Source organism: Scyliorhinus torazame, chromosome 26, assembly GCF_047496885.1.
Source record: "Scyliorhinus torazame isolate Kashiwa2021f chromosome 26, sScyTor2.1, whole genome shotgun sequence".
Lineage (NCBI taxonomy): Eukaryota > Metazoa > Chordata > Chondrichthyes > Carcharhiniformes > Scyliorhinidae > Scyliorhinus > Scyliorhinus torazame.
The window spans coordinates 43,452,515-43,468,193 of record NC_092732.1 but is presented as its reverse complement, the minus strand read 5'-3'; the positions used below and the strand labels follow the sequence as shown (position 1 = coordinate 43,468,193).

General features: G+C 47.5%; 1 protein-coding gene across 3 annotated transcripts in view; it reads left to right on the top strand.

Moving 5' to 3' along the window:
• LOC140403021 (uncharacterized) overlaps positions 1–13,443 on the top strand; it is a 69,876-nt gene extending 56,433 nt beyond the window's left edge. The window contains exons 4-5 of one of the 3 annotated variants that reach the window (XM_072490683.1): positions 926–2,905; positions 3,014–13,443. In XM_072490683.1, the coding sequence (XP_072346784.1) occupies positions 926–2,905; positions 3,014–12,768 (11,735 nt within the window). In that variant the 3' untranslated portion in view covers positions 12,769–13,443. Of the gene's footprint in view, positions 1–925 lie in introns of all 3 variants that reach the window. The other 2 variants (XM_072490682.1, XM_072490681.1) reach the window with 2 other exon arrangements.
• Positions 13,444–15,679: the final 2,236 nt, after the last annotated feature.

Here is a 15,679-nt window from a genome sequence, read left to right as displayed (position 1 = left end):
CAATCCAATTCAGCCAGTTAACCAGTCGCACAATCCAATTCAACCAATTCACCGGTCGCACAATCCAATTCAGCCAATTAACCGGCCGCACAATCCAATTCAGCCAATTAACCAGCCGCACAATCCAATTCAGCCAATTAACCGGCCGCACAATCTAATTCAGCCAATTAACCGGCCGCACAATCCAATTCAGCCAATTAACCGGCCGCACAATCCAATTCAGCCAATTAACCGGACGCACAATCCAATTCAGCGAATTAACCGGCCGCACAATCCAATTCAGCCAATTAACCGGCCGCACAATCCAATTCAGCCAATTAACCGGCCGCACAATCCAATTCAGCCAATTAACCGGCCGCACAATCCAATTCAGCCAATTAACCGGCATTGTTATCTATATTCAGTTAAGGAAACAGCCCAAATGTCCAATTCAGCTAAATGGCTGTACATTCCCATCCAGCTAATTAAATGGTGGTACAATTCAGCTCAGTTAATTAACCAGCCCCTTAATCCAATTTAGCTAATTATCTCGCTGTACAGTCTAATTCAACCCCACGATCCACACTCAGCTAATTAACTGGCTGGATAACCTATATTCACCTAATTAAAGTTCAAACATTTGCTCTCTGGCAAGTCCATGGGCAGAAGTTAGGGAGCAGAGGAACCAGGAGTAGGCCTTTGGCCTCTCAAGTCTGTTTGGCTGCTCTGTGGCCTGCATTTCCTGTCGCCTCCTATTCCTTGAACAACTCTGCTCAACAAACAAATAACAATTGACCGGAGGCTGCAGTTTACCCGAGTTATGAAGGGGGCAAAGTGTTTAACTGAATTCATTTGATGATATGTTGTACAGTTTGGAAATAAAATTGGGACCACCTTTCGCTTGAATAGAGGCGGAAAACTGAATCTATATTTGTTTGTGATTTAGTTCCAGGAGATCTGAGACGTCTCAGCCGTGACAGCAGAACCCTGGGTGATATCATTTTTGATTTCTATGTAAAAAATGCAAGCATGCCATCATATTTGGAAAGCATGTTGGAAGGAAAGACCGGTGATGTGAGACATACCATGCATGGAAAGGAACACTTGCTGCCTGCGATGGATCTTACTGGTCCTCATGTGACCCATAGCAACAGCAATAAGATCGATGGAGCTCCTCCGTATCAGATAGATCTTGATTCGGCAAAGTCAGAGGACCACCGCAAGGTGCCAACTGACGTCGAGCAAGTCCTGCAATTGTTTTACCAAATGTTTGAGGAGTATATGAGATTCAAAGCTCGCAGGACACAAAATGAAATACCTGGTACGAGGAAAGCAATACAACAAACCTGTGAAAAAGTACTGAATGGGAAAAGTGAAAAGAAGGATTCTTTGGAAGTAGATCACGAAGCAATCGACAGGACACCGGGTGACTCATCTGAGTACGGTCTTCCTCAGATGGAAAGTTCTTCAACCCCAATTCAACGTAACGTTTCCAAGCAGGAGGAAGAGTTTTCTTCCTTTGAAAGCCTTGTTAAAACAATGCTGAATACTTTTCCCAAACCCACCAACCAGCAGGGAGAGATTGACCATTTCCATGAGCAATTGAGGCCAAGTTTCTCGGTGCAAGAGTCAATCATAATTGAGACTGTGGAACACTTCACGGATCTGATTCCAGCTGTAGAGTTGTCCCATACACAGTCCAGCCCCACTATGTCTGCTCAGGGAGAATCTCACAAACATGGTGCACCCAATTTGATCACAGCAGCTCAGGGAGATGGCTACTCCATTTCAGTCAAAGGACCTCCGAGAGAAGAATTCTCCACGTCATTCAATGTTCCTCACCACGATGACTTCTCAATAACAACCACACAACCTCAGCAAGGTCATTTCACCACGTCCACTGCAAAATATTGGCAAGGTAATGTCTCCGCGCCAACCAAAGCACGTCGGCAAGGTGACTCCTCCACACCAACCCCAGCACATCGGCAAGGTGACTCCTCCACACCAACCCCAGCACATCGGCAAGGTAACTCCTCCGCACCAACCCCAGCACATCGGCAAGGTAACTCCTCCGCACCAACCCCAGCACATCGGCAAGGTAACTCCTCCGCACCAACCCCAGCACGTCGGCAAGGTGACTCCTCCATGCCAACCCCAGCACGTCGGCAAGGTGACTCCTCCACACCAACCACAGCACATCGGCAAGGTGACTCCTCCGTGCCAACCACAGCACGTCGGCAAGGTGACTCCTCCGCACCAACCACAGCACATCGGCAAGGTGACTCCTCCGTGCCAACCCCAGCACATCGGCAAGGTGACTCCTCCGTGCCAACCCCAGCACATCGGCAAGGTGACTCCTCCACACCAACCCCAGCACATCGGCAAGGTGACTCCTCCGTGCCAACCCCAGCACATCGGCAAGGTGACTCCTCCACACCAACCCCAGCACGTCGGCAAGGTGACTCCTCCACACCAACCCCAGCACATCGGCAAGGTGACTCCTCCGTGCCAACCCCAGCACGTCGGCAAGGTGACTCCTCCACACCAACCACAGCACATCGGCAAGGTGACTCCTCCGTGCCAACCCCAGCACGTCGGCAAGGTGACTCCTCCGCACCAACCACAGCACATCGGCAAGGTGACTCCTCCATGCCAACCACAGCACGTCGGCAAGGTGACTCCTCCGCACCAACCCCAGCACATCGGCAAGGTGACTCCTCCACACCAACCACAGCACATCGGCAAGGTGACTCCTCCACGCCAACCCCAGCACATCGGCAAGGTGACTCCTCCGCGCCAACCACAGCACATCGGCAAGGTGACTCCTCCGTGCCAACCCCAGCACGTCGGCAAGGTGACTCCTCCGCACCAACCACAGCACATCGGCAAGGTGACTCCTCCGTGCCAACCCCAGCACGTCGGCAAGGTGACTCCTCCGTGCCAACTCCAGCACGTCGGCAAGGTAACTCCTCCGCACCAACCCCAGCACGTCGGCAAGGTGACTCCTCCGCGCCAACTCCAGCACATCGGCAAGGTGACTCCTCCACACCAACCCCAGCACATCGGCAAGGTGACTCCTCCACACCAACCCCAGCACGTCGGCAAGGTGACTCCTCCGCGCCAACCCCAGCACATCGGCAAGGTGACTCCTCCACACCAACCCCAGCACATCGGCAAGGTGACTCCTCCACACCAACCCCAGCACATCGGCAAGGTGACTCCTCCGTGCCAACCACAGCACATCGGCAAGGTGACTCCTCCACACCAACCCCAGCACATCGGCAAGGTGACTCCTCCGTGCCAACCCCAGCACGTCGGCAAGGTGACTCCTCCGTGCCAACCCCAGCACGTCGGCAAGGTGACTCCTCCGTGCCAACCCCAGCACATCGGCAAGGTGACTCCTCAACACCAACCCCAGCACATCGGCAAGGTGACTCCTCCACACCAACCCCAGCACGTCGGCAAGGTGACTCCTCCACACCAACCCCAGCACATCGGCAAGGTGACTCCTCCACACCAACCCCAGCACATCGGCAAGGTGACTCCTCCGTGCCAACCACAGCACATCGGCAAGGTGACTCCTCCACACCAACCCCAGCACATCGGCAAGGTGACTCCTCCGTGCCAACCCCAGCACGTCGGCAAGGTGACTCCTCCACACCAACCCCAGCACATCGGCAAGGTGACTCCTCCACACCAACCCCAGCACATCGGCAAGGTGACTCCTCCACACCAACCCCAGCACATCGGCAAGGTGACCTCTCCAGGCCAACCACAGCACATTGGTCACATGACCTCTCCAAGCCAACCACAGCACATCGGTCAGGTGACCTCTCCTGGCCAACCACAGCACATCGGTCAGGTGACCTCTCCAGGCCAACCACAGCACATTGGTCACATGACCTCTCCAAGCCAACCACAGCACATCGGTCAGGTGACCTCTCCAGGCCAACCACAGCACATTGGTCACATGACCTCTCCAAGCCAACCACAGCACATCGGTCAGGTGACTTCTCCTGGCCAAGCACAGCACATCGGCCAGCTGTGTTCTCCACCGCAGCACATCAACAAGGTGACTCCTCGACGTCAACCCCAGCACATCAACAAGGTGACTCCTCCACGTCAACCACAGCAAATCAACAAGGTGACTCCTCCACGTCAACCGCAGCACATCAACAAGGTGACTCCTCCACGTCAACCACAGCACATCAACAAGGTGACTCCTCCACGTCAACCCCAGCACATCAACAAGGTGACTCCTCCACACCAACCACAGCAAATCAACAAGGTGACTCCTCCACGTCAACCCCAGCACATCGACAAGGTGACTCCTCCACGTCAACCCCAGCACATCAACAAGGTGACTCCTCCACACCAACCACAGCAAATCAACAAGGTGACTCCTCCACTTCAACCCCAGCACATCAACAAGGTGACTCCTCCACACCAACCACAGCAAATCAGCAAGGTGACTCCTCCACGTCAACCCCAGCAAATCAACAAGGTGACTCCTCCACTTCAACCCCAGCACATCAACAAGGTGACTCCTCCACACCAACCACAGCAAATCAGCAAGGTGACTCCTCCACGTCAACCCCAGCACATCGACAAGGTGACTCCTCCACACCAACCACAGCAAATCAACAAGGTGACTCCTCCACGTCAACCCCAGCACATCGACAAGGTGACTCCTCCGCACCAACCCCAGCAAATCAGCAAGGTGACTTATCTATGCCAACCGATGCACCTCCAAAGTATGGCTCATCCACTCCAATCATCATTAATCAGATTTATGGATCATCCACTCCGAACATGCATCATAAACATGGATCATCCTCCCCAATCATCCTACATCGCAAAGGTGAATCATCCTCCCCAATCGTCCTACATCGCAAAGGTGAATCATCCTCCCCAATCGTCCTACATCGCAAAGGTGAATCATCCTCCCCAATCGTCCTACATCGCAAAGGTGAATCATCCTCCCCAATCGTCCTACATCGCAAAGGTGAATCATCCTCCCCAACCGTCCTACATCGCAAAGGTGAATCATCCTCCCCAATCGTCCTACATCGGACACTTGGATTACCCATTCCAACAGATGAGCCTCAGAAATATGGATCATCCTCTCCAATCATGCATCAGAGATACAGTTCAGCCACATCGCCCAACATGCTTCAGGAATATGGCTTATACATTCCGTCCAACACAGATAAGAAACATGGTTCACCCACTCAAACCAAAGGGTCTCAGAAACATAGCTTAACCACGCCAAGCAAGCCCCCACAGAGGCACAGCACATATATACTAAGAGAAGCAACTCAGAAATATAGACCACCCACGGCAACCAAACGTGCCCAGAAACGTGGTTCCTCATCTACAACCAAACGTGCCCAGAAACATGGTTCCTCATCTACAACCAAACGTGCCCAGAAACATGGTTCCTCATCTACAACCAAACCTGCCCAGAAACATGGTTCCTCATCTACAACCAAACCTGCCCAGAAACATGGTTCCTCATCTACAACCAAACCTGCTCAGAAACGTGGTTCCTCATCTACAACCAAACTTGCCCAGAAACATGGTTCCTCAACTACAACCAAACCTGCTCAGAAACATGGTTCCTCATCTACAACCAAACTTGCCCAGAAACATGGTTCCTCATCTACAACCAAACCTGCTCAGAAACATGGTTCCTCATCTACAACCAAACCTGCTCAGAGACATGGTTCCTCATCTACAACCAAACTTGCCCAGAAACAAGACTCGCCCGTTCCAAACATAGTAACCATGGGGGACATTGAGTCTGCACTAAATTTGCTTCAAACAGAAAGCAGATACCATCCAATGGAAACCCAGCCATTGACTATGAGTAACGCAAAACTGAATCAACCAAAAAAGGACACATCCATAATAAAGAAAATATCGGGTCACAATAGCGGGCTACTCAGAAGTTTGATCATCCCCGAAGGAGATTTTGAACGTCAACATATATTTAACCCACCCCTAAATAGTGAACAGAATTCTGATATCCCTTCTCTTGAAAATTTAACGAAGGATTTGGAAGAGCAGTTTTCAAAACGAAAACCAATCAAGAATGACATAGATAGTATCCAAGCTGCCATACGTCAACTGAATTCCGTGCTATCAAAGACCCAAAAGAATGGAGGTTCTGAAGAAACCAGCCACAGCACTAATAGGGTCATTACTCCAGAAAGTAAACCGTATGAAAGAGAACATGAGTCGATCCAGTCAAAACAAAACCAGGAGCAGATTAGTGAAATGAATAAAGGATTGATCAAAAGTCTCTCCCTTCGCAATGGAAGTTTCAAGTCTAACCAGGCTGAACATAGGAGGGAACTGCCGAATAAAATGGCACAGAATAATGTAGTCACCAGGACTTTGGATAGTCAAAAAGCCTCCGGTCAGGAGCGAATAAATAAATTGTCAAGGGGGCCATCAAATAAAGCAATGGCGGATCCCAATGTGCATCAGCTGGAAGAACTTCTGATAGAAACAAAAAAGCAGTTTTCAAGAAGAAATCCCAACGAAGATGACTTGAATATTCTTGAAAACGCTTTAAGCCAATTTGACGTAATGTTACCAAGTGGGGAAGACACCATTAGGAGCAGGAGGTCCCTATCATCTTCCAATAGCCTTACACAAAATGAGCCTCTGAGTGGGACATCATCTTCCCAGCATTCGACTCGAAATGCTCCTATGAAGAGTCGATCTTCAACATCTCGCCACATTCCTCCAAATTCTCATGTGGCTAAAAGGCACATTTCAAATCCTTCTATGAATAGGCACTCAATGCCGACCCATAATCATCGTCTTAGTAACCACATGAACAAATTGCTTTCAATAGTCTCCTATAGTCCCAGTCACAATGTTGCTTTAAATAGCAGATCTTCTGTGGTTTTTCTTACTTCTATCCAACGCGCTTCTCTGAATAGAAGACCGTCAGTATCTCCTCAGATTCCTGCCTCTAACAATTTCACACCTTCTCACATTCTACTTCCAAATGCTTATATGACTAAAGATCCTCTGGGGGATGGAAGTTTCTCCCTCCCTTCCCAAAGTCTCATTAAAGATGCCCCACTTAATAGGCCATTATCATCTCCCCATAATAGCCTTATGAACAGAAAGTCTCTAATCTCTATGTCTGAACCTGCTCAGACTGCACTGATTGATAGAATTTCCACACTGGTGTCCCACCATGACAAACCTTCAAAGTCATCCCAAAGTCTCACGCAAAAAGCTTTGGTGAATAATACATTTTCAGTTTCCCACCTGATGCCTGATTTGGATAAATATGTAATTAGAAACTCACCAATATTTTTCCATATTCATAAACAAAAGTCCCCACTTAGCAAAAGATCTTCGAATCCTTCTGTTGTTCGTATAATTAGAAGCTTTTCAATGTATTCCCAAAACCTTAAAAATAAAGCACCCTTAAATCACAACCTAGCCAGATCTTCCCACAGTTCTATTCAAGGTGCAGCTGCAAGTGTAAAATCTTCAGGAGTTTCCTATAGTCCTCAAAAGGCTTCTTTCAATAGAAGCTCTCTAATTACTTCCAGGAATAGAATACGATTAAGAATTTCCCATTCTGCTTCTCAAAATGGTTCCTTAAAAAGGCCTTTAGTCACTACTCTCCACGGCCCAAATCAAAACACTTTTGTGAATAGAAAATCTACATATCCTCATAATCCAGGACGCAGGAAATCTTCACCAGCGTCTAATATTCCTCCTCTAAATGCCCCTAAGAATAGAGCCCCATCTATGTTTTCGAATGGTCCTCTTCAGGCTCCTCCTACGAATAGACCAGGTCGTTGGTTTCCCCATATTTATACTCCAGTTAGATTTTCAGCCTCCCATTATCCAACAGCATCTACAGCCGTGAATAGGAGATTTCAACCCTCCCATGATCACACTGCTCTTAAAAACAAGAGATCTTTAAAACCTTCCCATAATCGCACTCCACCTGCCGCTGTGAATAAGAAATCTTCAAAATCTTCACACAATCGTACTCCAGCTGCCCCAGCAAATAAGAAATCTTCAAAATCTCCCCACAATCGTGCGCCAACTGCCCCAGCAAATAAGAAATCTTCAAAATCTTCACACAATCACACTCCAACTGCCCCAGCAAATAAGAAATCTTCAAAATCTCCCCACAATCGCACTCCAACTGCCCCAGCAAATAAAAAATCTTCCCCCACTCCCACTACCCCTATGAATAGAGACTCCTCAAGCTTTTACATCGATCTTCCCCAAACTATTCTAATAAGTAGAAAAATTCCACAGTTTCATTATACTCATACTCCAAATATCCAGGGAAATCAATCATCAATCTCTTCCCAAACTCCCACTCTAACTGCCCCTACAAAAAGAGCACCTTTAAAGACTTTCAATGTTCCTCAAGATACTCAATTGAAGAGACAAAGTCCAGCGTTTCAGCCTATCCATACCACAAATATCCATAGAAATAAAGCATCAAACTCTTCCCAAAATCCCACTGGAACTGCCCCCAAGAATAGAGATTTCTCAAGAGCTTACAATGCTCTTCGCAAAGCTACTCCAGCGAGTAGACACATTCCACAGATTCAATACACTCCAAATATCCATAGAAATAAACCATCAAACTCTTCCACAAATTCCACTCAAACTCCATTGCAAAATCCCACTCAAACTTCCCCAATGAATAGAGAATCTTCAAAGGTTTACAATGCTCTTCGCAAAGCTACTCCAGCGAGTAGACAGATTCCACAGATACATTACACTCCAAATGTCCATGGAAATAAATCACCAAACCCGTTCCAAAATCCCACTCCAACCCCATTCCAAAATACCACTCTAACGTCTCCAATGACTAGAGATTCCTCAAAGGTTTACAATGCTCTTCGCAAAGCTACTCCAGCGAGTAGACACATTCCACAGATTCAATACACTCCAAAAATCCAGATAAATAAATCACCAATCTCTTCCCAAAATCCCACTCAAACCCCATTGCAAAATCCCACTCAAACTTCCCCAATGAATAGAGAATCTTCAAAGGTTTATAATGCTCTTCGCAAAGCTACTCCAGCGAGTAGACAAATTCCACAGATACATTACACTCCAAATATCCATGGAAATAAATCACCAAACCCGTTCCAAAATCCCACTCCAACCCCATTCCAAAATCCCACTCTAACGTCTCCAATGACTAGAGATTCCTCAAAGGTTTACAATGCTCTTCGCAAAGCTACTCCAGCGAGTAGACACATTCCACAGATTCAATACACTCCAAAAATCCAGATAAATAAATCATCAAACTCTTCCCCAAATCCCACTGGAACTGCCCCGATGAATACAGTATCCTCAAGGGTTTTGAATGTTCCTCAAGCTACGCCAATGAGTAGACAAATTTCACAGCCTCATTATGCTCATCGTTCACATTTCCATCAAAATCGATCACCAAGCCCTTTCCGAGATCCTATTATAACTGCCCCTATCAATAGAGGATCTTCAGGGTTTTTCATTGTTCGTCCTCAAACCACTCGTCAAATTCCACCGTTGCATTACATGCAGCCTTCACCTGTCCATGGAAATCAATTACCTTCCCCAAACCCCCCTCTAATGTCCCCTGCCAATTGGAGACCTTCAGTAGGTCCTCCTGTTTTCATCCATAATCCTCCTGTGAATATGATGCCCTCATTGTTTTTGAACAATATGGATAGTAGACAAACCCCACAATTTCACCATATTCATTCAGCACAGGTACCTATCGAGAGAGTTTCAAACCCTCCCCACAATAACCCTGTCAATGCTGCTGCAAATCGGAGATCTTCAACAGCAACCCAAAATCGCAATCAAATTCCCCCCGACGGTCAACAGATCCTGCACTTTCATCATTTTCAGTCACCAAGAATCCCAATGGATAGATCTTCACCACATCAAAAGCACATTCAAACTACCCATTTGAATGAAAAATCTTCGAAGCTATCTCAAAAGCCAGTGCTAACAATCCCTTTGAATAAGAAACTTTCCCACAATAAAATCTCAAGTGCTCCAGTGAATATGAAACCTTCAACACCTTCGAGCCAGCCTACCACAATGACATCTGCGAGTAGAACGTCCTCAATATCCTTGAGTGGCCCTCCTGAGGCCGCTTCTGCAAATCAACAAATTCTGGTGTCTAATGATATTCCTAATGCTAATAGCCCTGTAACCATATTTTCAAACTCTCCTTATAACCACACCTTGTCTGATTCAGTGAGGAACAGATCAACAAATCAATCTCACATTACCGCTCCATCTACCCCTCTGGGGTATGATAGGAAATCATCGAACCCTCGCGACAATCCCACCACAAATACCACAAATAATAGGAAATCATCAAACCTTCTCGACAATCCCACTCCAAACACCCCTCTGAATAGGAAATCATCAAACCTTCTCGACAATCCCACTCCAAACACCCCTCTGAATAGGAAATCATCAAACCTTCTCGACAATCCCACCACAAATACCACAAAAAATAGGAAATCATCAAACCTTCTCGACAATCCCACTCCAAACACCCCTCTGAATCGGAAATCATCAAACCCTCTCAACAATCCCACCACAAATACCACAAATAATAGGAAATCATCAAACCCTCTCGACAATCCCACTCCAAACACCCCTCTGAATAGGAAATCATCAAACCCTCTCGACAATCCCACTCCAAACACCCCCCTGAATCGGAAATTATCAAACCCTCTCGACAATCCCACTCCAAACACCCCCCTGAATCGGAAATCATCAAACCCTCTCGACAATCCCACTCCAAACACCCCTCTGAATAGGAAATCATCAAACCCTCTCGACAATCCCACTCCAAACACCCCTCTGAATCGGAAATCATCAAACCCTCTCGACAATCCCACTCCAAACACCCCTCTGAATAGGAAATCATCAAACCCTCTCGACAATCCCACTCCAAACACCCCTCTGAATCGGAAATCATCAAACCCTCTCGACAATCCCACTCCAAACACCCCTCTGAATCGGAAATCATCAAACCCTCTCGACAATCCCACTCCAAACACCCCTCTAAATAGGAAATCATCAAACCCTCTCGACAATCCCACTCCAAACACCCCTCTAAATAGGAAATCATCAAACCCTCTCGACAATCCCACTCCAAACACCCCTCTGAATCGGAAATCATCAAACCCTCTCGACAATCCCACTCCAAACACCCCTCTGAATCGGAAATCATCGAACCCTCTCGACAATCCCACTCCAAACACCCCTCTAAATAGGAAATCATCAAACCCTCTCGACAATCCCACTCCAAACACCCCTCTAAATAGGAAATCATCAAACCCTCTCGACAATCCCACTCCAAACACCCCCCTGAATAGGAAATCATCAAACCCTCTCGACAATCCCACTCCAAACACCCCTCTGAATCGGAAATCATCGAACCCTCTCGACAATCCCACTCCAAACACCCCCCTGAATAGGAAATCATCGAACCCTCTCGACAATCCCACTCCAAACACCCCTCTAAATAGGAAATCATCAAACCCTCTCGACAATCCCACTCCAAACACCCCTCTGAATCGGAAATCATCAAACCCTCTCGACAATCCCACTCCAAACACCCCTCTGAATCGGAAATCATCAAACCCTCTCGACAATCCCACTCCAAACACCCCCCTGAATCGGAAATCATCAAACCCTCTCGACAATCCCACTCCAAACACCCCTCTGAATCGGAAATCATCAAACCCTCTCGACAATCCCACTCCAAACACCCCTCTGAATAGGAAATCATCAAACCCTCTCGACAATCCCACTCCAAACACCCCCCTGAATAGGAAATCATCAAACCCTCTCGACAATCCCACTCCAAACACCCCTCTGAATCGGAAATCATCAAACCCTCTCGACAATCCTGCCCAAAAGATCCCCCTGAATAGGATGTTAATACATCGTTCTCACATTCCCACCCCAAATACCTATCTGAAGAGAAAATCATCAACTCCTCCCTACAATCCTGCCCTAAATACCCCTCTGAATAAGAAATCCTTAAACTATCCCTCCAGTCCCACCCTAAATACCCCTCTGAGAAGGAAATCATCAACTCCTCCCTACAATAGTGCTTTAAATACCCCTCTTAAGAGAAAATCAGCAACCCCTCCCTACAATCCCACCCTAAATACCCCTCTGAACATGAAATCACCAACCCCAGACCACACTCTCACTCCAAAGGCCTCCATTAAATCATCAAATCCTTCCCTCAACCCCAGTCCAGCTGCTCTTCTGAACAAGCGATCGAATCCTTCACAGAATATCACTCCCGATACCTTTGCGAACAGGAGGTCACCATACCCTTTTCACAGTCCGAGCCCATTTGCCCCGGCAAATAGTAGGCCGTCAACCCTTTCTCACACTCCGAGTCAAACTGCCCCAAAGCGTAGAAAGTCTTCCATCCATCCATCCACGCCACCTGTCCTTGTGAACAGGAGGCTTTCGGCATTTCAAAACCCCGTTGCAACAGCCCCTGTGAATAAAGCAACCTCATTTTTTTTTAATGAGCCCCTTCAAGTTACTCCTGTGACTACCTGGATTCCACATTACAATTTTCCAAATCCCCTTATTAATAGGAAGTTATCAAATCGTTCCCCCCGTCTCTCTTCCACAGCGCCTGTTAATAGAAGGTTGCCAATGCCATCCCCTAGCAGGTCTCCACATTCCTCCAATCATCCCATTCCTAATAGACTTGTGCACGGGATACCACAGAAAGCCCTCCATTAACCTACTGGAATAAATACTGTGATTAGGAAACCCCAGTCAGGTGGAGAAGGAACCTTGGCCCAGACCTTTGAAATCCTCCTACGACTCTTCAAAGGGAAGGCCAACCTTATCTTCCCAGAGTGCTACAGTGTCGCCGCCCCCCCCCCCAGCTGACCGATCGCAACACTCAATTAAATAAAAGGCTCCCATTGACCACCCACAACACAATTCACAATTTTGCAAAGCCAATTGTCAGAAAAGAGCGTGCAACGGCCCAACTGAAAAGCTACGGCAGCTCAATAAAATCTTCGACCAGAAGCTCAGAAATGCAATTTCTAATAGCTGCTGTGACCAGAGCTGCAGGACCGAGTATGATCGACAGCAACTATGCAACAGCACGAAAGGTCATTCATTGTGCAGACATACAATGGGATAACTGTCAAGATGGCAAAGCAGAGAATACGTGCTGGCCAATAGACGGAGGGGCCTTTCCGTAAGGAGCTGCAGTAATGTTCAACTCCGTCACACAGAGTTTCTACCACGGATAGGTGACAAGTGGACTATCTCCAGAATCTTTGAAACTATGTTTAAAAGTGTTTCCAAAGTGATGAAATCGCCACACTTGTCCCTGGAAATGGCATATGTATTTATAGGAGATCATTTGCAATTCGCAATTATAAAAGAGGTGTAACTGTATCTTTGCATTTCGACCTGCTGCATCTGTGAGTTTGCGGTGTGGGTAAAGAACACTGACATGTAACTTTAACTGTCCGACTGTTTTAGCCTGTTCCCCACAGTGAAGGAGTAAGACGAGAGACAGTCTACCAGAAAATTGTTTGGTTAGAAGTGGGATGTTGCCCATTCAAGGTTCATTTTGCGAATACAGATTCAACCAAACTGGGAAATTAAGTAAAGGTTGGAGAGCGTGAAGGAGATATATATCTCAAGTTGAAATTTGCACGTCGAGATCATTGAAATCAGTGAATGCTCTGTTTAGCTGGAACAGGTAGGCTAGCTGCCTTCAACCCCGACTCCCCTGCCCCGTCTCCCTTTGGCAAAGGGGGAAGAGATGTCAACAGACACCGGCCCTCATTTTTCCCCCCACCTCTGGGTAGGAGCCAGGCCCCTCAATCGGTGCCTCATCCAATAAGAAAAGAGGGGAATCCCTCAATACTGCCTGAACAGAATGTCAGGTCCTTCATCAACCTGGGTTGGTCAATATTTAGCTCTCCCCAAATATCTTGACGGTGTCCCTTACTGGGATGGGTTACAAGGCCTCAGGCTTTAGACGACCTTCAGTTGAACTCGCAATGTATCACACCTCAGATCGACCTTGTCCGCCTCACCTGGCGCAAATACATTCTCTCCGGCAGAGATCCACCGAATTGGAGTGGTAAGCCGGAACCCAAATTAATTTCTTCCAGTCCCCTCGCCCAAGGGCACTGAGGTCAGTTGTACCCCACCGGCTGAGGTCACCAAATGAACCGGGGCGGTACCTGGGAATCACGGTTGGTTTGCGGGGCACCGCACAAGTTCGCACTGTCTCTCTGCCTTTCTCGTGTACAACTGTAAGTGTTAACATATAACAAGAAAGAACAATAAAACACCTATGTTACCATACAAAGATCTGATTGAGAAATGGGGGACGGTAGCCACAGAGAATGTACAATGTGAATTTATTTAACAGGACACAGGAGACACCCGCATGGCCTCCAATATAGTTGGCTGAAGAATGGCGCTGTTCCTGTGGGGGTCTGGGGGGAATAGTTGAAAGGGAAGAATTGCCACAGGCTCAGGACGAGAAAGCGACGGGGATTTTTTAAGACTATGCGCATGATCCTTTTATTAAAAATACGTGAGAATTTTTTCACAATAACAGAAGTCAAAACAAAAGAATGTGAAAAATCACAAGCAGATATAAAAGCTTCTTTAAAAACCCACAACACGTAATGAACTTGAATTCTGACCCAAACCCCCTAACAACTGGCGGTAACGCTTTAAAACACAAAACAAACGGTTGCCATCTTGGATAGAACCTCGTCACTGACCCCCTGCTGGTGAATTTGACCTTCTCCAAGTGTAGAACTGGCACTAGGGTCAGCCAGCCAAGCACTGGGCGGAGGGGGGAGTTCTCCAACCACGCAATATTCGCCTCCGTGCTGTCGATGAGGCAAAGGTGAGAACATCTACCTCTAAGCCAGACTGAACCTCCGGTGAACCCGACACACCAAATATGGCCACCAGCGGACACGGGTCTAAACCCACATGAAGTACCTCCAACTTGGTATTGAAGAATGAAGCAAAGAGGCCTACAGATTTGGGGCACAGCCTGGCCAAGAGAACAGCCATCACACCTATCTTCAACATTTTGGAAAACCCCCACTCATCCTTGCCCTGGTCAAGTGCGTCCTGTGTACCACCTTAAAATGCATTAGACTCAGTTGACCCTGTGAAGGGCCTCACTCCAAACCTCCCCAGTAAGGATGGGGCCCAATTCACTTTCCCCCTCTCCCCTCGCCTCCCCCCCCCCTCACAACACTTAACAGAGCAGAACCCGACAAAATATGGCCATAAAGGTCCGAAATAGACCCCTTGCCAGGCTGACCCAGGGACAGAATCCTCTTCGTCAGGGAAGACAGCGGTGCCAAAGGAAAGGAAGGAAAAGCCTTTTGTAACAAATTGTGAACTTGGAAAATACCGAAAGAGGCTGGAGTTGGGCAGATGGAATTTATCAGATAACCCCCATAAAACTGGCAAACCTCCTCCGCACAAACAGATACCCAAAACACACCAAACCCTTCACTTCCCAAGATTTAAATGTTGAGTCCAAACAGGAAGGTAGGAAGAGGTGATTGTTGCAAATAGGGTCTAGTGAAGACAGGGAAAGGAGCTTGACATGCCGCCTAAACTATTTCCGAATCCTAAAACACAG